This window comes from Heterostelium album (assembly GCF_000004825.1).
Source record: "Heterostelium album PN500 unplaced genomic scaffold PPL_scaffold6, whole genome shotgun sequence".
NCBI lineage: Eukaryota > Evosea > Eumycetozoa > Acytosteliales > Acytosteliaceae > Heterostelium > Heterostelium album.
In genome coordinates this window covers 1,583,853-1,609,554 of record NW_008805068.1, presented here as the reverse complement: position 1 = coordinate 1,609,554, position 25,702 = coordinate 1,583,853, and the positions used below count along the sequence as shown (strand labels likewise).

The window sequence follows — 25,702 nt, the reverse complement described above, 5'->3', positions numbered from 1 at the left end:
ATGTTGAAAAAAAAACAAAAAAAACAATATATATATATATAATGATTAAAATGTGATCTGTTTTAAATTTTGTTTTAACTTTAACACTTATTCTTATATATAAAATGGTTATTGTCTTTTATTTTTTTGGTCTGATTACGATTTGTAAAAATTTAGAATATGATAAAACAATTGGAGCGGATATTGCTTTCCAATGATCTTTACGGAATACAGAGAGTACGCAATTCTTATTAATAAGATGATCCATATCCTTAAGACTCAACCAGAACGAAACTGTACTTTTCTCTTGACTGAATTCGATGACCGATAGGATTTGTGCTATTTCCTTGGTCGGTAAAAGAGCGATTTGATAACGATACTTTTCATCCATTTCAGGTTTGAATGGGTTGTGTTTCTTCATTCGTTGACTTTCGGAAATCGATGGATACTCAATGACAACCATCAATGAAGGAGATTCATTGTTGCCTCTACCATGGTCTGTAAATGTCAGTGGTAGTGTCCAACGTTGAATTGATGATGCCAATGGTAGCACCGGTGAGCTGATACGAAAACCACAATGCTCTAACCAGAGTGCTGCCTGATTGGTAAACTCTAACTGTAGAGCACACAACGAGAATCGTCTAGCTGTTTCCGTTGTATTGGTTACAGCTATTACACGTTTGGGATGAATTGAAGTCGATGAGGAATTGACGAAACCACTGGCTATTTGTTCAATGATACTTTGTAGCCAATGACGTGGATAACCAATATCAACTAATCGCTTAACGAGACAAAAGAATACCGAAATGTTGTTGGGTGCGTTCACCATACATGCTTGCATTGGTGGATTTGGAGCTGGCAAGGCAATGGAGATAAACAATTTGGTGAGCCATGCCGTTAGTTCGTCACGACTCAAGAGGTTGTCGAGCGAGGTGGCAGCTTGACTATAGCCATAGTGTTGGTAGGTTGACCACTGATCACCAAAGCGATGCTCAACACCGATATGTTTGGCAAGCAACTCTTTTGAAGGTATCAAAAGATAGGTGTTGAGTACTTCATCCAGACTTCTAAATAGTCCGGGATTAAGTAGACTATTGAAGGCAACAGAACAATGTTGTTCACGTTTGAGTGACAGCACTATATTGCTAAAGATTGATATGTAACCAGTGTAATCCGGTACATTACTCAAGTAGATAGTATCGAATTCACTTGCATATCCCTTAGCGATACGTTGATTCTTATTGATTACTATATCATCCAACACCAAATGTAGATCTCCAGAAATCGGTTCGATTAGCAATGCATTCTGCTTGGACAATCCAACCAAACCTTGAGCAGCTTGATAGAATACATTGATAAAGTAATCAAATAGACGTGGTTTGTCTTGTGATGGTTCACCAACCCATTTCATTTCGTAGAAGTTTGAAACAGCTGATATAGGATCAAAGGTATAACATCCAATACCACGCCAAAACTCGTCGGTAATCGTAATGTTTGTTTTCCATGTATTGGCAACGCCTTCGGTCACCGATTGTATTGAATCTTTGTAATCGTATTTCTTTTGACAAGCAGTATGATAGATTCTTTCGAGTTGTTGTTGATATTGATCGCTATCGACGATCACAGGAGGTAGCAGTACTTTCGAAGCGTATAGCAAACCGGTTTCCTCTGCTAGTGGCAATGTAGTTGCAGTTCCACCCATCATCATATCATCCAATGCACCGCTATTGACCATTTTCATAAAATCTGCTTTCTTATCCTCTGGTAGACCCATTTGCGCAAGGAATGCAGGATCACAGAGCTGACTCATCAACCTGCTCTTTTCATCCTTCATTGCAGTTATCGGATTTGTTACTCCTTCCGGCGTATCTGCGTCGAGGACATCCATCGACGTTGACAGCTTGTGAGCCTCTAAGATTTCCTTTGGTGAGATCCAAGAGTTGCCTTTACGCCAATATCTAAATACCTTTGCCAATGCACTCCATTGTTGATCGTCGACGACAGCCAACCATGCTGGCAATGTTTTTGTATTGCCTTGTTCGATGAGTCGCTCGATTCTAGTCATCAATAGATCGAATGAATCCGATGGCATGACGACACCACAATAGATATAGTACAGTAATACTGCCAGTTTACCATATCTATCTTTATTATCGGTAGTGTAGATTGACTCCAGTGATTCCGCTTCGCCAAGATCTGCAAGTATTGAAAGTACCAGTATATCTCTTGCCAAACACGTGGGTAATAGATCATTCATTACAATGTGTAGCTTCACATCGTCACGACCTTTGATATCGTCGAGTTGACGCCTAGCATCTGCCAACGTATAGATTACATGACGACCGTCACTCACACCACCGAAAAAGAACGACAGCTTTGGATGCTGTTTAAATAGTAGCCTTGCACTCTGGTCCTCACCCAATCTCGGTAATGGACCATCCTTTTCCGTAGGTTCAACAGGCTTTGATTCATCCCAGTAGCCTTTCAATGCACTGGTAGCAGTATCGTGTCCCACTGCAAAGTACTCGATCGCATTGTTCTCTCTTGCCGGCGAAATACGTGGAAGCTCATGAGTGAGGAACCGATCTGTTTCCGCCGTTGGTTCTTCAATCGATACTAATCGTTTTCTAATGGCATTGATATCGTTATCGTCATCATAGAGCGATGGTAACGCCGACAGATACTCTGTTAATCTCGACTTGTTGCCAACGACAGCACATAGATAGAGTGATCTTGCAATTCTAATGACATTCTTCTTTCTAATCTGTTTGGGATCGCTCGATGCTATCCTATCGATGATGTCGATTGCACGCTTTGATTGCTCTATACACTTTTCATATTGTCCAAGTTCAAAGTAGCACGCCGCTGTGTTCGAAGGGAATGCAGGTTCATTCGCATCCTTTAGACTACCCTCGGAGTAGGCTCGAATAGCATCTTCATACTTTCTCTCTGCAAACCATTTATTACCCAATAGTTTCAAATCTTCAGCAGATGAGGTGGACGATGATATTTCTTCCATAACTAACTGACTGACTATTATTCTTTAAGTTATCAATATTTACAAATTAAAAAATAGAATAGATATATCTTGTATAGATAATTTAAGTTGGAGAATCAATGAAATACTCTAAAAAGGAAACCATAGTGGTAAATAAATTTAATATTGGTTTTAATGTGAAGATCAAATTTAATTCATTAAACAATTAAATTAATTAAAAATTATTTTTTACCAAGTGGGGTGGTGGTGGGTTGGTATGACAATAAAAAATATCTGTTGATTAAAAAAACACAAGTGATATTACAAATAATACAAAAAAGTTAATTTAAATTTGTGTGTGTGTTAATATATATATATATATATATTAGTTGTTGAATTAATCAAATAAGATGTCAACATCAAGCAATTACAGTGGAGTTTGGACAAAGGAAGCTATTTGTAAAGGAAATGGTTTCATTGTTGAAGGTGTCGTTAAAAAGATAAAGATGCATTCAATGTTTATCAATACGAAACCATCGATTCATGATAATCAATTGCCCACTCGATTCTTTACTGTAGTTGTCGATGTAGATACCACTATCAAAAGAAACTTCAATGCAGACGGTTATGAAGTGCCACCCAAGATGACACGTGCCACCGCAATCTCAAAAGGTTACCTAAATAAATTTGGTAAGTTATTTATAAATAACTTGGTATATTATTCATATTCGTAGATTGGTAGGTATTGATATCGATTCTAATTTACTTTTTATTTCGAATCGTGTTACACACTGCAGATAGAGTCGAAGCAAAGTTAGTTGAAAAAGTAGAGCACGGTGCGCTGGCCGCGGCAATTGGTTCACCCACTGGCAAGGCATTGCCAATTGGATTCCACGATGATTCTCTGCCATCGTTACATCCCGCTGTCAAGGGACACTTTGAATTCTGGTTGGATGCTGAGAAGAATGCTCATAAGGATATTAAAGTCGGTGATGGTATTGTATCAGTAGTAATGATGATCATTGAACAATCACATGTTGTTGATTTCGTATTCCACTTACTTACTTACTTATTAATATTAATCAACTAATGAAATTTAAAGAGGTCAGAATTAAAACAATAGGAAATTCTGTTATTGCAGAGAGTATAATCAAGATGGATACATTCCAAATTTCCAACTTTTCCGGAGATACTCAGTTACTCAATGCTTGGTCAAACAATCTTACAAGAAGAGGTGATATGGATGATGATGAACCAAAGAAAAAGGATGACGATGATGATCAAGATTGGAGTTGAAAAAAAGAAAACAAGTTGTGATAGTTAGTCTTCACTCATTAGATATTCATTTATAACTTTCGACTTCGAAAAAGAAAAGGAAAAAAAAAAAATAGAGAAAAAAAAAAAAAAGTAGTATATGATCTATTATTTATGTATGTATTTATATAATAAACAAACTTTGGTCTGTTGGACCACTCGAATGATAAATTATAACTATTTAATGTTTGTTTTTTTTTTTTTTTTGTATTCTATTCTCAACCTTTTCTAACAATCATCAAATCATCAAATCTCAATTGTTTGTAAAATTAGATCTAAAAGCAATTAGATAGTTTAATTTAAAACATTCTCTAATAATAAAGTTTTGTGTGATATTCATTACCTTCTGGTCAAGAAATAAAAACAAGTTTTTTTATTCCCTCACCACGACCAGTTGCTTTTTGGGTTTTGCCAAAAAAAGACAAATCCCTCATTACAAATCCCTCATTACAAAAGAGAAGACTTAAAAAACGTTTTAAATAGAGAAATAGAATCAAATTTAAAAATCTAAAAGTATAGTTATAAATTTTTTCTAGCTGTAACAAATATATAAAAAACAAACAAATAAAAACAATGGTCAAGAATATTATTTTTTCAATTTTATTATTACAATCTATTTATATTTTCTCAGTGCAAGCTTATTGTCTTCCATCATGGACTGGTATCGACTGTAGCGGTAAGTAAAGATATTTTATATAAATTTATAAATTCTGTTTTTCTAATTTCAATTTATAATTATAATTAGTTTGTACTCAAAATAATACATGTGGTTGTGAAAACTCTATGCAATTCAGATCAGGAAAATATTATTCTTGCGATTCACAAGGTACGAAACAAAAAAAAATACAAATAGATAAACACATATTTTATGCAATATCTAATATTAAATTTTTTAGTTCAACTATTTAGTGAGTATCCAAGTGTTTCCTTTAATTGTCAAGGTAGTGAATGCGCATTGAATGTTTTCGCACAGAACTACAATCCAGGACGTTACGCCCCAAATATTAATTGTAAATTCTCCCAGTGTGTATTGAATGGATTGTCAGCACAATGCGCATCAGTATCATGTGGTTGCCGTAACTGTCCAATGCAGACAAATGCCTTAGCTGTGGGTGTCACTGGTGCCTCTTCGATTCAATGTACCGACAGTGGCTCCTGTAAATTCTTCAACACACAACTCGGTTCAATTGTATCAATGAACCCAATTCCATTGCAATGTTCCGCAGGTTATTGCGATAACACTCCACAAGTAACTCCATGCAATTCTGTCGGAAGCAGTGGTATTAAGATTTCAGCTAGTCTCAGCTTCTCTGTTTTCTTTGTCGTTTTTGCTGCAATCATCAATTATTTATTTTAAATAAAAAAAACAATTTTAAAAAGCTATTTAAAAATCCTCTGTGTTTTTATTTATCACTAATCTGGTTATGCATTTTAATAAAATAAAAAATAAAATTAAATAAAATCAATTTTATTAATTGTTTTTGGGGGTGAGTGTGAACTTTCATTCACCAATATTAAATTGATTGTACAAAAATAAATATTCATTGATTTAATATAATATTTATTATGACTACAGCAGTACCTCCAACAAGAAATATCGTTGTAGAGAGAGTGGAAAAGTTTATCAGTGATACCTATTTCACTGATGTAAACATCAAAGGTCGTATCTATACTCATTTTGAACCATCAGCTGTACAATTACAGGTATCAGAGCGTTGTGATCGTATTCCATATAGAGGTAAAATACTACTACTTTAATTTAAAAACAATATATATTGTTTGGTTAGTTAATAAACTCTTGTTGATTATTTAATTTATTATCAAATTTAGATGCATTGAATCTAAAGTATGAAGCATGCACTGTTGGTAGATCGTTTGGACCTAGTTGGGCAACTTATTGGTTCAAGTTGGACATTGAAGTTCCATCAACAATGAAAGGTAAAGAAGTACATTTACTTTGGAACAGTAATTCCGAAGCATTGATTTGGAGAGATGGTGTTCCAATTCAAGGTTTGACCGGTGGAACATGGGTAGACAAGAGAATAGAATTTAAATTAACCAATAATTCATCTGGTAATGAGAAATATCACTTAATGGTATGTAACACATTTTATCTCTTTTGTTGCTCTTCTTTCTTATTTCATATATATTAATTATTTTAATAGGTTGAAATGGCATGTAATGGTATGTTTGGTGTTGGAAAGGATGGCCTTATCAATCCTTGCGATCCCGATAAAACATTTGCTTTGAGTAAATGTGAGTTGGCAGTGTTTGATAACGAGTGCTATCAGTTGTATACCTACTTTACGATGCTCTACGACATTGCCAAGAATTTTCCAGAGGGATCGCTTCGTAGCAATCAAGCACTGTACGTGGCGAATAATATGATTAACTACTGCGATATCAATGCTCGTGAAACTTGGGCACCATGCATAAAGATGGCCAAAGAGTTTTTCAGTCAGAAAAATGGAGATAGCCAACACTCGGTGCTCGCCACCGGACATTGTCATATCGATGTCGCCTGGCTCTGGCCATACGCAGAGACCAAGCGTAAAGCAGCCCGTTCGTTTGCCACTCAGATTCTCTATATGGACTACTATCCAGACTACCAATTCGTCCAGTCACAAGCTCAGCTTTATTCATGGACAAAACAACTCTATCCAGAGCTGTACGATAAGATCAAACAAAAGGTAAAGAGCGGACAGTTTGTCACCACCGGTGGAACCTGGGTGGAGATGGACGGTAATCTACCGAGTGGTGAGAGTTTTATTCGTCAGTTCCTCTTTGGTCAGCGATTTTTCAAGCAGGAATTCGGTGCCTATTGCACAGAGTTTTGGTTGCCAGACACCTTTGGATATAGTGGTCAACTGCCACAGGTGATTCGTCACATGGGAATCGCCAACTTTATTACACAGAAACTAAGTTGGAATAATATCAACAAGTTCCCTCATTCCTCTTTCCACTGGGAGGGTATCGATGGCAGCAGAGTTCTCTGTCACTTCCCACCTGCCAACACCTACAATTCCGCTGCCGATGTCAAGGAGGTCGTGCTCTCGATGACCAACAACAAGGATGCTCAGCGTGCCAACAACTCTTTGCTTGTCTACGGACATGGTGATGGCGGTGGTGGTCCAACCATTGAGATGTTGGAGCGTTTGACAAAGATGCCCAATACCGATGGAATTCCAAAGGTGACACTCGGATCGCCACGCGACTTTTTCGAGCGTCTCCAAGTCGATGCTCATAAGCTGAATGCATGGGTTGGTGAGCTCTACTTTGAGCTTCATCGTGGAACATACACCTCGCAAGCCAATTGTAAGCGTGGAAACAGAAAGTGTGAATTCTTGTTGCACGACGTCGAAGCAGTGTCTACGATTCTCGATGCCAATCGCGTTGAATCCTTCAAGTATCCAAACTTGAATGAACAATGGGAGTTGCTTTTGTTGAATCAGTTCCACGATGTTCTTCCGGGATCATCGATTGGATTGGTCTACAAAGATGCTGCGGAACACCACAAGAAGATCGAGAGTGATTGTATCCAGCATTTGAATGGTTCACTCGGTTTGCTTGGCAGTGCAACTGGAACGGATGTCCTCTTTTTCAATCCAACCGGTTTCACTGTTGAAAAGGTTATCGAGTTGCCAATCAACACCATTCCAACACCACAGATCTCGTCATCCGGTAAATCGTTGGCTCTCATCAAGGTGCCTGCCTATGGATTCACCAAGATGTCGGCAACCGCAATGACATCGTCACTCAGTTCATCCGCTGTTTTGTCAACCGTACAACTCACAGTGAAAATCGACGAATCCAACTCGGATCACTACCAGATCTCCAACTCATTCATCTCGCTCTCCATCAAGAAAGACGGAACTATTTCCAGTCTGGTCGACCGTGCTCTCAACCGTCAAGTTATCGTACCCGGTCAGTTTGGTAATAGATTTGTGCTGTACGACGACATTCCATTGTTCTGGGACGCTTGGGACGTCGAAATCTACTCACAGGAAAAGTCGAAACTGGCTGGTCCCGCCACAAGTAGCCGTGTCTTGGAGAGCGGACCACTCAGAGTGATCGTCGAGTTTGAACACGCCAATTTCGCACATCAATCCACCTTGAAACAACGTGTTATCATGTACGCCAACACGAGTCGCGTCGATTTCGAAACCAACATCGAATGGCACGAAGCTCACAAGATGCTGAAAGTCGAATTCCCAACGACTCTTCGCGCAACCACCGCTTCCTACGACATACAATTCGGACATGTTCAACGTCCAACTCATTTCAATACCTCTTGGGATGTCGCCAAGTTTGAGGTGTGCGGACACAAGTGGGCGGATCTCTCAGAGTACGACTTTGGATTGGCGTTGCTCAACGACTGTAAATACGGATATTCCGTGCATTCCGGCGTAATGAAACTCAGTTTGTTGCGTGCACCCAAAGCACCGGATGCCGATGCCGACATGGGTAGCCACCAATTTACCTATTCACTCTATGTACACAAGGGTAATCTTCAACAGGGTGACGTCGTTGCACAGGGTTATCAAGTCAATTGTAATCTCTACAGTCAGTTGGTCGATGCCGACTACCAGATCCTACCGACATTGATCAGTGTTGCCGGAAGTAACTCTGCAGTGTTGGAGACAATCAAACGCGCCGAAGACAACAACGGATACATCGTCAGAGTCTACGAGTCGTTCGGTGGTCATACCAACTTCCATTTCGTATCGGACTTGTCCATCAAAAACATTCAAGAGGTCAACGGTCTCGAAGAACCAATCACACCAACCACTCAAATTAAATTGAACACCAAAGTTGGTTTAACACCATTCCAACTCAAATCATTTAGAATACAATTATAAAAAAAAAAAAAAAAAGAAAAACCAATTTTAAATTTTTTAAATTACAATTGTAAAAAAAAACAGGCAAATGGAAGAAATAAACTATGATGTATGTTTTATTATAAGATTTAGCAATTGTATTTGTTTAACTATGTTGTTGATTAATAAGTAATAATCAATTATATTTTAATTGTATTGTAATATTATATATATATATATATAGGAAATTATTAAAGATTTATCGGTTGGTAGATATTTTACAAGCTATTGTGTAATAGATTTAAATGATTCAAAGATTAAAGCTAGTACAGAGAACTTTAAGTATAAATCGCCAGGCGAGTTGACAGAGTTGATTTCTATGTTGAAAGGTGCAAGCTGGAAGGCAAAGGTTAATGGAATTGTAATCGACGGTTGTAAATATACACCTATTAAATCGGCACAAGGTTTGATATATGGTCAATGCCAAACCGGTGGTTGTTGTTTAGTGAAAGCAGAGAAGATAGGAATCATCGCAATCTATATTGATTTCAAACTATATGATAATGCAACACGTCTCATTGAAACAGTTGTTAGAGATTTAATTAAAAAACAAACTGAACCAAAAGAAGAACAATCTAAATCATCATCATCTTCTTCAAAATAAAGATTAAATAAATTTGACAGTATTAAATCATATTTACATATTAAAACATATTTATTAGAATAGATGATAGTTTAACACCTATAGAAGAAGAAGGAAAAGGGTACTAGTAATGGTGGTAATGGTAGTGGTAAATCATCTGTAAATGATCATAACAGTGCTCCAAATGGTGCATCACATAATCACTCAAATGGTAACAATAATATGGCAATCACCAATGGTGTAAATAATAAAAATCAAGATCATTCCGACTATAATGATTCAAATACAACTTCAAATGGCAAAGAGATTGTAATGCATAAAGGTGTTTGTGGGTTATCAAATCTTGGAAATACTTGTTTTATGAATTCATCTGTTCAGGTATGTCATTAATTTAACATTTATATATCTATCACATTCCAGTTCTAAATATTAATATTATTCATTTTAATATTAATCAATCTTTAGTGTTTAGCACATACAATACCATTTGTTGAATATTTTCTATCGGGTAGATATACATCGGATATTAATAAAGTTAATCCATTGGGTATGAAGGGACAGATTGTAGAGATATTTGGAAAGCTAATGAGAGATATGTGGTCAGGTGCATCTTATGTTGTACCAAAGAATCTTAAATGGGCAATTGGTAAATATGCTCCACAATTCAGTGGAATATCACAACAAGATTCACAAGATTTATTATCATTCCTTTTAGATGGTCTACATGAAGATTTAAATAAGTAAGTAACTAATAACAACATCAACAACAACGATAACTAAACTAATTATTGATTTATAATTATTGTAGAGTCATAAAGAAACCATATATAGAAGAAAAGGATGATAAGGAAACAAGGGATGATTCAGTAGTTGCAAATGAACAATGGGAGAATCATTGTAAGAGAAATCAATCGGTAGTTGTAAATTTATTTCAAGGTCAATATAAAAGTACATTAGTTTGTAATCAATGTTCGAAGGTTAGTATAACATTCGATCCATTTATGTTTGTTACATTACCCATTCCAGTTCCAACTGAGAGACTGTTTGAAATACTGCTGTTTCGTTGTAAACCTACTGGACCTGTTGGACCTGATTCAACTGGTGTCTATTGTCTCAATAATTCAATGGCACCCATACACTACTGTTTGAGATTGAACAAGAGGGATTTCGTACAGACCCTACGTATAGAGCTATCCAAAGCTAGTGGAATTGAAACACCTTGTTTAGCACTGGCAGAGATATTCAGAAATAGGATATACACATTCCTCAGTGACCAAAAGAATCTTTCGTTCATTAGGGATCGTGATGTTATCATTGGTTATGAACTGCCTGTTGCCGGTGACGATGTCTCGCGTCTACACGTCATGCAGAGAAGACGAAATTACACTAATTAACCTGTTTGCGTGTGGTGTGAGATTGACCGCGCATTCACACACCCATCACTTCAATTGAAGTTTAGATTTGTCAAACCTCTTTTGTGATCTGTTATCATCTGATTTGCATTTTGTGTAGTTGACGTTGTTGATGTTTTAATAAATGTATATTAAAGTAAAAGAAAGAAGAAAGAAATAAAGAAAGTAGAGCCAAGCAGTAGAGATACATACATAATTATAATTGATAATTATACTCTGCTATTGATGATTACTGTTGTAAGGGTAAGGTTAGAGTAGTAGTATTTGTAATTTTACAAGTAAATAATAGTAATAATAATATTGAATTGATAGAGAATTGATGGATTGGTAGTGGAGTGCGATGTTGCAAATAATTGGTGATTGGATATTGATAAAAATAAATAAATAAATAAATAAAAGACGATATATTATTTGGTTAATGGGGCTTTGCTAATCTATTATGTTTTTAGTTTTGTTTTGTTTTGTTTCTCAATTGATTGATTGATTTATTAATTTAATTAAATATTCAAAACAAACAGATTAATTAATTCATTGTTATAAGCATCTTCTACTTAATATACCCTCCCACCACTCAATCACTCACTCTCACCTTGAAATTGTTAATTTGAAACAAATTAATGGCAGCTGTTTGTTTTGTTGTATTAAACTATATTATGTTGTATGTGGTCTGTCGATAGATAGATAGTGTTTAAGTCACAAACCTCTCAACAAAAAATTATATAAACGCATATTTAACAGTTTGAATCAAATTATAAAGGTTAATAATTATTAACGTTTAATTGTAATTATTTTGATCAAATAATTTATTTCTATGATTAAGTTGTGTTGAAAATGAAAAAGTTGAGATGCTTTTAAAACCAAATGACAAGTTTAACAACAATGAAATTATAATTGTTGGAAATAGTTTAGAATAATTATCTTATTATTTATTTCATTGTTTTTTGGTTGTCATTTTAAAAGTGTTATATATATTTTTTATTTTTGTTTTTACAAGACTTATGTACATGGATATTGTGGGATTCCTCAACATACAACTTAATATCCAAATCTACTCCAACATTACATATAGAATATTGAAGAAAGTACTGTTTACTTGCAGGAGAGGTCCATCCACCAAATGGAGTAAAATCATCGAAGCTTGGTTTTGTATCATTATGGTTATACCAGAGTGGATAGGGTGAACCACCAGTGTATTTTCCCATAATCGATGTCCATTGGTATTTCGAAGTATATACCCCAATAGTTATATCATTGTCTTCAAGAGCATTTATTATTTCAGAGAAGAATTCTACATTTTTAGTGGTGTTGGCTAATTAAAATGAATTAGTTAATTATTGGTCTCTTATTAAAATTAATAATAAATTAAATAAAATACTTTTACTCCAATAGTAAGGGGGTTTATAATTTTCTTCAACATCTACCCACACCATTGTAGTGTAACCAAAGGTATCACTCAAGTATTTTACTAATGTATTTACTTGTCCTGTAGCATTTCCACACTTGGGACATGGAAACATATAGACATCAATCCAAGTAAAGCCTGCAATCCAAGCATTATAGATGGAATTACCACAATTTGGATCAATAAAACCTTTTAATAGAGGTGATTTGAATTAAATAAAATTTAATATATTAAGTTAATAAATATAGAGTTTTAAGGTTTGATTTTTAATTCAACAATACCAGAGGGATTTCCATAGGTGGACTCAAAGCAACGAATTGTAACGGAGATAAAATTATTATTAAGTAAGCATTTGAATTCTTCAACACTGATTTTAGTGGATACATCTATACCAAAGGATGTGCCTGATGATTTTGGTAACGTAGTAAGAACGATACACAAAAATAAAAGAGTTTTAACTATCATGATGATTATAATATTAAATTTATTTATCTATAATAATTAAATGTTGTCAAAATATAAGTTGACTAAAATAATAATATCAATATTTAATATTGAATAATGAATAAAATTAGCTCAGCTTCTGTTCAATTTATACTTGAATTAGTTATTGGTTGGGGTATCTCTAGATATTTGAATGGGATTAATTTTTAATTTAAAACTTAAATATTTAAATTCCAATGAAAATTGACTAATTAACCCACCCCCTTTTTTAGTACAAATGAATATTGTGTCCTCTTTTTTAAAAATGAGGTTAGCACATCTTAATCATCCATATCATCATTTCTCATTATATCTCTAACAAATTGATTGTTTTTATTATCAATCTGAAATTGGTTATTTATTAAAATAAATTTGTTTTGATTTTAAGTATCAACTTAAATAAGGGATTTAATGTTTAAAATGTTATATAAGGATAATAATTATTAAAAGTTTAAGTTGAAATGTCTTAAACGGGCATCAATAATTAATTTCTATGATTAAGTTGTGTTGAAGGGATGCTTTTAAAACAGCTCAAATGACAAGTTCAACAACAATGAAATTATAATTGTTGGAATAGTTAGAATAATTATCTTATTAATATTATTATATGTCATTGTTGTTAGGTTATCATTTTAAAAGTGTTATATATATATATTTAAAGGGTTACCAAATTGAAGTACCAGGTCAATTGTATTGATATAAAGAAATGTTTCTTTGTAGAACACTATAAAAACTATTTTTATATCAAAAAAAGAAATTATTCGAGAAAAATTTAGTAAATAGGAGTAGGTGTGATTTGTTTGAGGTATCATGAGTTTCATCAAAATTTTTTGATATTCCTCACTTTTTTTAACATATGTTTTGTTTTACAATAATATTATTTCATCCCAATACACTTGAACCAACATTCTGCTCTCAATAAATTTTTGAAACTTAAAACTTTAATTTCCATGGATATAAAAAAAATAAAAATAAAGGTAAATACATTCTTACCAACAAGATATATCCAAAAGTATGTGAGCACCCCTTAAAAATATTGGAAAGTGTGGTGTATTTAGAATTTTTTTATTTTCCAAAAGAATTAATTTATTTATTTATTTAAACAATACTATTTAGTGTCTTCTATTCATGTAGAGTTGGGTCTACAGTTTGTTGTTGATCAGCAATCAGCTGTTGTGTCGTTGTATTGAGGTAGAGTTCTTGTGCATCCTCATCATCGAGTATATCCAAGAGATCTCTAGAATTGGCAACATCTGTATTGATGTTTTTAACGTGACTGGTTTGATGTAGTCTTGCTCTTTTAGAGATGTGGGTGAGTTGTTATATCGAAAGGTATACTTGTGCGGATTCGAATCTTCATTAACTCGAGAGCTTGAGATGGTCCTTTAACAGATTGTCAGAGTCTTTCAGTCCTTTATCCATCTAAATCTCCAAGTATCTCCGAGATTAGTTATTATATGAACGACAGGGTGTTTGACCTGAGATTTGCTGTCAGCAGTTATGCATATTCTTGGTATCTGCCAGATTCAACAACTTGATGAACAGGATCAGTTGTGAAGATAAGAATTGGAGTTTGGAAAATCCCAAGATCTGGTGATTGTTGGATGATATCGATAATATCTTGGACTCTTTCGACATTGAAGTCAATCACCGCAACTCGACTACCGAAATGTACAACCGATGTGTATTGATTGAACATATTTAAAGAGTAATAATCAATACATATCGGTTGTACTTTTTCATTATTTATCACATTAAATTTGCTATTTTGAGAAAAAGAAATTTAAAATCTAAAATTTACTTTATACTTTTATTCTTGTACATATTGGTCTATAAATCTATTTTGGTGTTCAATTATTTTCTGTTTCTTCTTCTTCTTCTTTGATTTCTTGTTTCACCTTTATCAACATCTTTGGTGCCAATGCTTGCTTTGAGTGGACATGGAGTGTGACCATTACAAACCTGACAGCTATGAGTCTTTTCCGATTTACCTCTTCTATTCATAGGTCTGGTAGGAATGATTGTCTTTGGCATCACAATGTTACGGCATTTATAGCACATTGATCCAACTCCCTCACGAATGTAGCCTTTGAAAGAATGACCTCATTCACACTTGAATTTACCAATGCCTTCCTTTAATGCTTCCCTATAACAATTATCGCACTTTGATCACTCTTTTTGATCTTTCCATTTATTGTTTTCATCGCAATAAACGCATACATAGATATAGGATGGAATCATAAGTTCTTTCTTTGGTGGATTCTTTGGCTTGGGTGTTGAATCTCCATTTCCAGCAAGTAATCCTTGCTTTCTCAATTTTAGATTTCTTCTCTGTCTGTCAATTTTATCACAAATCATTTTATATTTATATATTTAAAGTTAAAATTACAATTCTTAGTATTTTTATTTTCTAAATACAAAACAAAACTGGCTCCCAACAACTTTCGCATGCGCATTAATTTTAAAAAAAATGTAAAAATTAAAAATTAGTGGGGTTAATGTGATCAGTGTGGTTTTTTTATTTTTTTCGATTTATTGTTACAAGCAAGAGCCAGTATTGTTTTGACTTTAAAAAAAATAAAAAATTAATTTTTTCCAATATTTATTTATGTTTGTATTTTTTTAGTTTTTATTCAATTATAAAATTAAAACCTATCTTTTCTTAAATAAATAAAGAAAAATAATATTAATAATATTTTATTTGAAATATTTAGATAATATTTAATCAGGAATATGGTTATTTTATTACTCCCACCAGTATTTGTAATTTTTTTTATTATTTATCTTTTATGACGGTATCAAGTTTGGCGTTAAGAGATGATGATTTACCAAAAATAGTGCTAAATCTATCTTTACATAAACATTACAACATGCACATATTCTCTGTCTGCCAAATCCTTCTTCATAGGCAATATACATTGTTGAGGTTTGTGCATGAAATGTGGCTGATACTACATTTCCACCATTCCATGCTCGTTCACAACTGTAGAAATCAGTAGTATTTTTGGTTCCCAAGATAGAAGTAATATTTACTGCTTCCAAATCATCGATAGCATTCGTTTTTGTTTGTTGGTAATACTCGAAATTATCGTGGAATAGGAAGTATCTTACCATAGTATCGTCAGTAGGTTTTGGTGCATATGCTTGCTCCTTACGAATATATGGGTCATAACCATGATTAGTTCTATAGACTGCCTGTTTAATTGGGTATCCCATTTGAATATCGGTGTTTTCATAGTAGAATTGTTCAGCTGGATCGTTATCTGGGAAGTATGCAGTGTAACCTTTCATTGTCTCCAATGCAAATGCTGGATGCTCTACACTATCAACTTCAAAAGCAGATGATATCATATGATTCATACCGAATGTGTTGTTTGTGGCAGCCCATAAATTGAGAGCTTCTTCAATGTTTGCAGCGTTCTCCATGATGTATCTCAATCTAACAGTCCAAGCGAATCCATCAAATGTAACCAGTTTACTATCACTACCAGACTCTGCAACGAAAATACCATGCTCACTTATACCAGTGAGTACACCCAACATACCAGCGAAACCAACACTAACATGAGAGTATTTAGCAACACCATTCTGATCTATTGGATGATATACAACCAATACTTTATATTGAGCGATACCAGTATCAGGGAACCAATCAAGATTTCTACCATTAAAAACATCACCATTAACAGTTCTATTACCAAATACACTAAAATGTGAACATTGCCATCCTTGTAAATTTGAGGATTTCAATGATTTCATAACTTGTGTGATCTTTTCACTTGAAATAATATCTTTCCAATCTTTTTTAAAGGCAAATTCTAGTAATGTACCAAATTCACTATAAATTTGGAATATTAGTAAGATATATTTTTAATAGATTCTAACTTTTGATAATTTTTAAAATACTTACTTTTCAAGCAAATATTCTATATTTGTAAAAACATCACCTGGTAAATTTGCAATTGCCATTATACGAGCTACATAAATATCTGAATCTGGAATTTGACCTACTTGATTAGCACCATCTTTGATTCCATTCATTTCATCAACATATTCGGATGGAAGTTGTTTTGAAAGATAATCTTTAAATTGCCAATCCAAGAACAGAGCAAATAGATCTTGATGTTCTCGATTTGGTAAAAGAGAGTCCATTAAATTTTGATAGGTTTCCAAGATTGCATTTGAAAAGAATGCTCCATATACATAACCCATCTCATAATGAGTTCCAGATATATTTGCGAGGTATATTGGTTTTTCATAACCAAATGAAATATATTCATATAATTGACTTTGATTTCTAAAATATAATAAATTAATTAAACTGGAATATTTTTTTTATTTTTTATTTTCTATTTACAATTCTTTTATTAAATTAAGTGATGGTTCATAATCTATTTTAAAAGTTGGTGTGGTCGAATGAACCACATTCACAATAAGAATAGAAAATAAAAACAATAATGAATTATTCATAATTTTTTATTAAATGAATAGATACTATTAGAAGTTTATGAATTCTCAAAAAAACAGAAATGAAAATTTTTTGAACTTAAAGAAACTCTGAGAATTTAAAGATTATTTCTTTTGTATTAGAAACATGTTTAAAAATATCCTGAATCTATCCTTGGTTTTAAAGATTAATAATCCCTAAAAATCAAGAGTTGATTTAAAAATAAAATTTTTTAAAAAAAAAAGAAATCTTTTGGGCAATTTATCTTCAATTGATAGGAATTGAATGCGTTTTAATTAAAACCGGTTTTTTCTGGATGGTTGGAAACAAAATAATTTAAAATCTATTAAGGTTATAACTTTAAATTGGAGTTCATGAATTTTGGTTTCCATTGCGTTTGGAGGTACAAAGAACTGGAAGATTTTTAATTTTTCCAAAATTTATTCTTCTGATGTTAATATCCCAAAAAATTTCTTTTCAAAGTACCCATACTTGTTATCATTCATATTTTGGAAGTTTTGTTTATATTTAAGTGGTTCAACCTCTCTAATTTATTTTTTGGGTATTGTGTTCTCTGTCATGTTCTTTTTAGTATTAAAGAAAATTTATTGGGTTGTGATTTCAATAATTAATATTGAGAACAGAGTGTATTCATTTCAAAGCAATATCCCTGGAAAGATCTATGGAGTTAATTGATAAACAACAAAAAAATCATGAGGACTGAGAAATTTTAGCCATAGACCTTTTTGTCATGGACTTTAAAGTGGTTGGTGGTGCTTGTGATGAAACTACTCTTGGAGTGGCATTACAACTTAAAAATGAAATCAATAATAATAGAAATGATAAAGATAGAGTTGTCTTATCATAGTTGTTGGTGTTTGGAAAAGAAATACAAATTGAGATTTGATTGTAACTCGAAAAAAAATGAAAGATAACTCTATAGGTAAAATAAAATATCTCTATTTATTTGATTAAAATTCACCACCACTTTGAGATATAACTGATGCTTCATCCCATGGACCATTGATCTCACTAAATTAGATTTAATAAATTGTCGAGTTAAATAATATTATGTAATTGTTAATATTATTATTACTTACTTTTTATATTTTTGAATGAATATTAACCATAATGGACATATAAATGTGATAGTCATTACAATACCAATGTAAAAAAACGAAAGTAATGTACTCATACCTAAAAGTAATAAACTACATGTTATACATAATATAACTGTTAATCCTACATGTAATTCTAATGAGTGACGCTAATAGGTGTTGATTATGTTAATATTAAGGTTAATGAATGATTTGATTGATGTTCAAATGTAAATGCGCTGTTTAATTTAAATACCTTTATATGATGTCTTGCAATTGGGAAAAGAGCAAACGTTTGTATTGAATATGTAATCAAAACAAATACATGAATGTTTGAAGGTAATCTAGATCCTAGAAGTACTGAAGCGAATATAGCGGCATTAAGAGATATCGGTGCTGAGAATTTCGTTGATTCATTATTCGTATAACCATAGTCATGAAAGAATAGGTGCGCCAGCAGTAGAATAAAGGTTAGCGCCCATATCGTATCATCACTAAATGAATTTGTCAATGTTCTTAACACCGGTGATAATGCGTAAACTGTACCAAATAATAATATAACATGTAAAATACTATCTTTTATTGAATGAACTATGATCATTTATTGTTAATAATAATAATAATAATAATAAGTATAATAGATATCGTAATCGTTTTTATTATTTACTTACAATCAGAGGTTGGATCTATAATGATAATAACTATATATCCTAATACTAAAAGAACCATTGCTAGACTCACCAAGAATCTAAGTGTAAGTGTATGCTTTAGTGAATGAAAGAATACAATCACGAATAGAATGACACATGTAATCTGTTGTGTAACTGTAAAACTATCTATTACAATCTTCCAGAAATCATATTTTATAAAGTTTGCTAATAAATTAATAATAATAATTGTTAATAATAAATTAACTAAACAACAAATTGATATGATAATAAACTTACCATTTTGTATAAGTTCTATTAAGAATGTTTCGTCTGTATGGTTATCTGGGAATGCTTGTTGTTCATATAGAATCTTTCTCCATTTTACTGTTGGTGGTTGTTGCTGCTGTTGTTGCTGTTGTTGCTGCTGTTGTTGTTGTTGTTGCTGTTGATTTATACATTGACTACCACCAGGTGATATTGAAGATTTACTATTTGGTGATTTCTAAATAATAAACAAAACGTCGATAGCTTTAGTTAAATGTTCTTTGTGTTTTTATTCTTATTACTACATACACTAAGGGTTGTATGGCTTGAATTATCACAACCACAATGCTGACATCTGTCTTTCATAATGCTTAAACAACAAATTATATAACAAAAGACATTAAAAAAATGAAAAAAATATCAAATACACTGTATCATTTTTCAATGAAATATAATCAAATTTTTTCAAAAATTAATAAAAAAAAAAAAACAGATAAAATAAGATGTTTAAAAAGTAACATCACTTGATTTCTTACTATTTAAAACAAAATCAAAAGTATTTCTATATAAAATATCAATTCTTACATTTTAAAGTTTAAATATTGAATGAATTCGTTGTACTTTTACAAAGAAATATCTGATATTTGATTACAAATATTTAATAATAAGATTTAAATGAATATTGCAATATCAAAGATTTTATCGATAACTTTATCAAAATATCTATGTATTATCATATATTTGTTTTTAATATTAAATTTATAAATTTTTGAAAAGAGTAAAATCATAAAAATCAACTTGATCTACATTTTTTTACATTCTTTATTTTTTTAAAAAAGATATTAGAGATAGTTAAAAGATATAAACTACAATGTTATCTTCTCAGTTAACTATAAATAAAGAAGAATGGAGTGAAAATAAACTATTCTATAAAGAAATTTAAGAAATGAATTCAAATACTTTTTATTTGTTTTTAATTGTAGTACTCTTAACGACTTGTCAATCAAATGGAACACCAACAACAACATTTCAAATTAAAACAAAAAATCAAGATTCAAATGTTTTGAATTGTTATGTTCAACCCAATTCAAATTGTCAATTGAACAGTAATACATTGTAAGTAAATTGTTATTTTATTTTTTTTAAAAAATAAACATATACTAACTATTATATTTATTAAATCAGACAATGTCCGTCGATCTTTAAATGTTTAAGTTCATTTAATAGTAATTCGAATTCATATTCAAATTTTGCTATATTAATTCCAGGTGGTAGTTATTCAGGTTTATCATGTCCCGGTTCTTTGCCAGCAAGTTTCTTTCAAATTGGAGGATCACTCAATATTACTTCCTATGATGGTGTTGCTACTTTTAATTGTGGTTCCGTAAGTTAAAGAAGATCTTTTTTTTAAAAAAAAACAAACAATCTAATAATAAACTAATAAAACAATGTTTAGAATCAATTTTTAAGTTTAACTATAAACAAACCAATTACAATTAGTTTCCATGGATTAAATTTTGTTGGTGGTACTTCAACTAATAACGGTGGTTGTTTGAATTTCGATCGAAATTCCAATTCTTTTTTTTCTGAAATCTCTTTCAGTAATGTTAATGCTCAGAATTGTAAAGCATCGACAAACGGTGGTTTTGTCTATGCAGATGTTTCAAATGTTGAGGTGTTCAACTCTACATTTTCACAAAATGCTGTCAAGAATGGAGGTGGTGGTGTTATTGGTGGTGCTTTTTCATTGAATATCATAGATTCTATATTCGATTCGAATGTTGCTTCATTTGGTGGTGTTGCCGACGGTTCCAATATTGTTGCGGTCAACTCTTTCTTCACTGGTAATAGTGCCTATAACGGTGGTGTCTTTAGATCACTCTACAGTGTAACCATCACCAGCTCAGAGTTCTCGTTAAACTCTGCAAATAATGGTGGTGTAATCAACTCTTTTGGAGCACTCGATATTAAAGAGAGTACTTTCACCAACAACAGTGCCACTGTATATGGCGGTGTTGTCTATTCGAACTCCTTTACAAATGCAAACTTTTCAAGTTTTAGATATAACCAGGCCACTAGTGGAGGTGTATTCTATGTTATCAAGCAAGGTAGTAGCACTCCATACCTATACATTGGTAATAGTGATCTCTATGGTAACAGTGCAAGTGAAACCAATGGATTTGGTGGAGCGATCTTTGTGGATACTGGATCCATTGAGGTGGAGTACACCGATATCAGAAACAGTGTTGCCAATAATGGGGGTGCATTCTATATAATCAATGGAAATGTGGTACAAAATGTTAATATAACCTATTCATATATTGAAAATAATATTGTAACTGGTAGTGGTGGTGCAATTGTAAGTATAATTAGTAACATATTGATTAAATATAAAACTCATAATAATTAATTTTTTAAACTTTTTTTTTTTATTAGAATCTTAATCAATATTATAATCAACCAGTTTATGTTAATTTGAATCAAACACAATTATTGTTTAATGCTGCAAAGGCACATGCTGGTGGAATCTATTTCATCTCACCACCTGATTCACTAATTGGTGGTTATTTCTTTGGTTCTCTAAGTTCAGAGTATGTAATTTAATTAAAAAAGAAAAGTAATATTATTAACTAATCTCGTTATCTTTATTTGTTTTTAAAAAGTTCACAATCAAATACTTTCTATTCAGATTCTATCAATGGTTATTATAATATTGTTAATTTTTCAAACAAATTGGAATTCAATATTGTAACTGTTTATATTGAAGAATCATTCCAATATTCAAAGGCATTGGGTGCAACTGGTGAATGTAAAGATGGAGTTGCTACCATAAATGAATACGGTGATGTTTTGACATGTACAAAGTTTACCAAATAATGAAACAGGATCCACATGCAACTAACAAAATACTTATACTCATTCAATATTGAATCAAAATTAAAAAACATAATTATTATATTCAACTTAAAAATGAAGTCAATAATATTAATTGATGAACTTCACACAATTTTTTTGATTTTTTTTTTGCGCAGTTTTTTGATTCAAAATGACACCGAATGTGAAGTTTTGAATCTGTTGTATCGCATCTGGAATGATACCTTTTCATTGAAATTATTAGGGTATTTACGTTATGTCTATTCTTCGTCCAGACCTATAAACCGTAGAGTTGTATCTTACTTTTGTTTGGAGATTGGAACACTTTTTGTTCTTTTGGTGTCAACTTGACTTTAAGAAGGTATGATGAAAAAAAATGATTATCTTTATTTTCAAATATTTAAGACTTACTAAAATGAAATCACATAAATGCTACTACTACTAATTATAATTCTAGCGTAGAGACTCTTTTTAGACTTCATGCTGTCAACTAAAGAAGATACCAAAGTATTTAAAGGCAAGAATAATTATAACCTGTTTAACTTTGAAGAACCGTTTGTAGTGCACACCACTCCGGGGACTCGTACGTCTAAAAAAATGATTTAAACCCCTATCTCACACATTGTTGGCATGTTTTTTATAAAAATAATTGAAAAAAGCACCTATATTTGGAAAAACGTAGTAGGTACTTTTGAACCCCAAGCAAGATTCTCATCCTCACTGAAAAACAAAAAAAATTTGGCAGTTGTGTGGTCACCCACAATTTTTTTTTTAATTTTTTTTTTTTTTTTTTTTTAATTTTTTTTTTAATTGTTACCTGTATACAGAATATATTATATTATTCTAGTTATGATTTTTTTTTTAAAAGATGGAAAACTATATGTTTAAGTTTAAGTTGGAGCAACCAGAGTCTACCAAAGAAAATGATAACAAGAAGTGTGTATTCAATGATGAGGAAATTGAAATAATAAATGATAACCCAAGAGATCACGTTTCGGTTGATTATGGCTTAAATATTTTGTTCGAAGTGATTGAAAATGAAAATAATTATATTAGTAGTATTAGTAGTAGTAGTAGTGGTAGTAGTAGTAGTATTAAATAGTAATAGTTCAGTTTCTAAAATAAATACATACCACGTTAATAGTGTTGAATTCAAGTGTGAGCATTGTTTATATTCTTATGGTGAATTGACCAAACTAAATAGGCACAAGAGAGAAAAGCACCCCAATGAAATGAAAAAGTCACATTGGGAGCAACCACTCCAAGTGAATGCAGATATAAATTCGAAGCAGTGTTGTCATAACAACTGTCAAGTAAAAGTGACTCTATCAAACTATGCAAGCATCTGAAAACCAAACATCCTTGTTGGGAAACGAATAATAAACTGGAATTAGACGAAATCACATGTTAAGGGTGCAAAAACAATTGGATAATCAGATCAAAAGAGAGAGAAATAACCTTGCTGTGTCTACTCCTGTTTGACATCTTAATAGATTTATTGTTTTCAGTGTGTTTACCTATTTATTTACAAAAAAAAAAAAGTTAGAATTAATATACTAGTTATATATAAGTTTTCAAAGTATTTGAAGGTATTGGTGGATTGACATTTAATCAAATTGACATGTGTTTGGATCGATATTTACAACAAAAGAATCTATTTGTAGAAGTAAGAAGTTATTAAGAACTCTTGACTGTAATACTACAGAAAGAGATGATGAATATTTGGATAAGGTATTCGAATTGGAGTTGTGCTTTGATGGTGATATATGTAGTCGAAATATCAATCGCCAAATGGAAATCAACAAACATCAGATTGGAAATCAACAACATTAAGAATATACTAGATGATATTATGAACCAAAAATGTGATGATATTAAGAACATAACATTCAACGATAATTTAATCGCTTTTTTGGAAATACATTCACAAAACAAACTAACACATCCAGTCATATTTCAGAAAGTAGTTGAAGAAGACTATAGGAGATTTAAAAGAGAAGAAGAGAGAATTAAACAAATGAAAAGGAAGATACAGCAAGATAGGAAACAAGATAAGCAACAAGACAAGAAACAAGATAAACAGCAAGATAAGAAACAAGATAAGAAGATACAACATAAGAAGCAAAACAAGAAACAAGATAAACAACAAAACAAGAAACAAGATAAGAAACAAGACAAGAAACAAGATAAGAAGATACAATATAAGAAGCAAAACAAGAAACAAAAAAATAAAACAAAATATTTAGTTATTTTTTAATATTATTCTTACTTTTTTAAAGTTCTTTTATTGTGAACTCTGTTCATCTTTTAATCTATCCATATTTGCTGAACTTGTTGTTCCTGATATGCTTTAAATTTTTAATATTTGATATATTATCGTATAATCGATCAAAATAGATGTTAATGTGATGTAATTTTTTTTTCAAATTTTTTTTCAAATTTTTTTTCAAATTTTTTTTCATTTTTTTTCATTTTTTATTATTCCAAATTTGTAAAAACTGAAATAAGTGGGGTACGACTTTCTGAAGTGTACACCACAGTCACTCATAAATTCTTTTACTATTCAGTATGTATTCACTCATTCTACATGTTCTAACACAAAAATAACAATTTTACTAATAAATATTTTATTATCGTTTGTTCAGTTTCATTAAATCATCAGACCTCAAAAAACTTTCAATTTAAAAAATAATTACAAAAATCAAATAAGTATTAATGCCTCTTTAGCTTAACTGGATAGAGTATCTCCCTCCTATTTATAGGATTTAAAAAGAGATAGGAGTGTGATGGGAGTTCGAGTCTCCCAGGAGGCGTATGAAATGCAAAGTACCGGATGCGGTGATTAAATTTAAATTTGTACTTTGCTTTGGAAACTCTTAAAAGACACTATATAACCTAACCTATTAATGTTATCTGTAATTGGTGTTGATCAACATGAATCTAATATTGTCATCTAAAAATTGTTAACAAATAATAATAAAAAAACAAGTTGTTGTCATCTTTTTGTTGTTTACAGTGTGTAATTTAAAACTGTTGTTTCATTAATATGTATAGAGTTAAATGAATAATAATATATATATTGTGAGTTGAGTTAAAACTTTATGTATTTAATATAACAACAATGATTTTAATTAATATTAATTAACACTGAAAATAAATTTGATAGATGATTCGTTTTCAATTCAAAAAATGAAAAAAATCAAAAAAAATAAAAATAAAAATAAACAAATTTAATTTAATTTTTTTTCTTTTTTCAACAACAATGATGGATGTTACTGTACGCCATGATGTAAATAATAATAAGTAAAAATAGAATACTTATGTAAATCTTTATATATCTTTG

The 25,702-nt window shown here is 31.7% G+C and overlaps 10 protein-coding genes and 1 non-coding gene across 11 annotated transcripts; 6 read left to right on the top strand and 5 right to left on the bottom strand.

The window, feature by feature from the left end:
- Window positions 1-118: 118 nt before the first annotated feature.
- PPL_07205 (uncharacterized protein) lies at window positions 119-2,998 on the bottom strand (the record flags this gene model as incomplete). The annotated part of the gene is made up of 1 exon (XM_020578043.1): window positions 119-2,998. One exon carries the CDS (start codon window positions 2,996-2,998, stop codon window positions 119-121), a length of 2,880 nt encoding a protein of 959 aa, XP_020432491.1.
- A 368-nt stretch (window positions 2,999-3,366) lies between these two features.
- On the top strand, window positions 3,367-4,252 carry PPL_07204 (uncharacterized protein; the record flags this gene model as incomplete). Its single annotated transcript, XM_020578042.1, has 3 exons — window positions 3,367-3,646; window positions 3,754-3,951; window positions 4,059-4,252. 3 exons carry the CDS (start codon window positions 3,367-3,369, stop codon window positions 4,250-4,252), a joined length of 672 nt encoding a protein of 223 aa, XP_020432490.1.
- A 591-nt stretch (window positions 4,253-4,843) lies between these two features.
- PPL_07203 (uncharacterized protein) lies at window positions 4,844-5,627 on the top strand (the record flags this gene model as incomplete). The annotated part of the gene is made up of 3 exons (XM_020578041.1): window positions 4,844-4,946; window positions 5,016-5,096; window positions 5,167-5,627. The coding sequence occupies 3 exons, from the start codon at window positions 4,844-4,846 to the stop codon at window positions 5,625-5,627; spliced, it is 645 nt and encodes a 214-aa protein (XP_020432489.1).
- A 209-nt stretch (window positions 5,628-5,836) lies between these two features.
- Window positions 5,837-9,129, top strand: manG (alpha-mannosidase; the record flags this gene model as incomplete). The annotated part of the gene is made up of 3 exons (XM_020578040.1): window positions 5,837-6,008; window positions 6,101-6,366; window positions 6,436-9,129. The coding sequence occupies 3 exons, from the start codon at window positions 5,837-5,839 to the stop codon at window positions 9,127-9,129; spliced, it is 3,132 nt and encodes a 1,043-aa protein (XP_020432488.1).
- Window positions 9,130-9,196: 67 nt separating this feature from the next.
- Window positions 9,197-11,124, top strand: PPL_07201 (peptidase C19 family protein; the record flags this gene model as incomplete). The annotated part of the gene is made up of 5 exons (XM_020578039.1): window positions 9,197-9,217; window positions 9,332-9,676; window positions 9,836-10,108; window positions 10,196-10,470; window positions 10,539-11,124. The coding sequence occupies 5 exons, from the start codon at window positions 9,197-9,199 to the stop codon at window positions 11,122-11,124; spliced, it is 1,500 nt and encodes a 499-aa protein (XP_020432487.1).
- A 433-nt stretch (window positions 11,125-11,557) lies between these two features.
- On the bottom strand, window positions 11,558-13,009 carry PPL_07200 (glycoside hydrolase family 25 protein; the record flags this gene model as incomplete). Its single annotated transcript, XM_020578038.1, has 4 exons — window positions 11,558-11,576; window positions 12,175-12,451; window positions 12,518-12,733; window positions 12,826-13,009. 4 exons carry the CDS (start codon window positions 13,007-13,009, stop codon window positions 11,558-11,560), a joined length of 696 nt encoding a protein of 231 aa, XP_020432486.1.
- Window positions 13,010-14,149: 1,140 nt separating this feature from the next.
- On the bottom strand, window positions 14,150-15,385 carry PPL_07199 (uncharacterized protein; the record flags this gene model as incomplete). Its single annotated transcript, XM_020578037.1, has 4 exons — window positions 14,150-14,322; window positions 14,926-15,114; window positions 15,151-15,173; window positions 15,201-15,385. The coding sequence occupies 4 exons, from the start codon at window positions 15,383-15,385 to the stop codon at window positions 14,150-14,152; spliced, it is 570 nt and encodes a 189-aa protein (XP_020432485.1).
- Window positions 15,386-15,545: 160 nt separating this feature from the next.
- Window positions 15,546-17,980, bottom strand: PPL_07198 (uncharacterized protein; the record flags this gene model as incomplete). Its single annotated transcript, XM_020578036.1, has 4 exons — window positions 15,546-15,593; window positions 15,857-16,865; window positions 16,938-17,324; window positions 17,967-17,980. 4 exons carry the CDS (start codon window positions 17,978-17,980, stop codon window positions 15,546-15,548), a joined length of 1,458 nt encoding a protein of 485 aa, XP_020432484.1.
- A 205-nt stretch (window positions 17,981-18,185) lies between these two features.
- On the bottom strand, window positions 18,186-19,851 carry pigC (phosphatidylinositol N-acetylglucosaminyltransferase subunit C family protein; the record flags this gene model as incomplete). The annotated part of the gene is made up of 7 exons (XM_020578035.1): window positions 18,186-18,433; window positions 18,457-18,506; window positions 18,575-18,741; window positions 18,828-19,147; window positions 19,243-19,446; window positions 19,519-19,723; window positions 19,795-19,851. 7 exons carry the CDS (start codon window positions 19,849-19,851, stop codon window positions 18,186-18,188), a joined length of 1,251 nt encoding a protein of 416 aa, XP_020432483.1.
- Window positions 19,852-20,431: 580 nt separating this feature from the next.
- Window positions 20,432-25,205, top strand: PPL_07195 (uncharacterized protein; the record flags this gene model as incomplete). Its single annotated transcript, XM_020578034.1, has 8 exons — window positions 20,432-20,601; window positions 20,671-20,869; window positions 20,942-21,844; window positions 21,922-22,076; window positions 22,149-22,332; window positions 23,228-23,450; window positions 24,042-24,604; window positions 25,122-25,205. The coding sequence occupies 8 exons, from the start codon at window positions 20,432-20,434 to the stop codon at window positions 25,203-25,205; spliced, it is 2,481 nt and encodes an 826-aa protein (XP_020432482.1).
- On the top strand, window positions 25,077-25,172 carry PPL_07196. Its single transcript has 2 exons — window positions 25,077-25,115; window positions 25,136-25,172. It is a non-coding gene; the product is annotated as a tRNA-Arg (tRNA).
- Window positions 25,206-25,702: the final 497 nt, after the last annotated feature.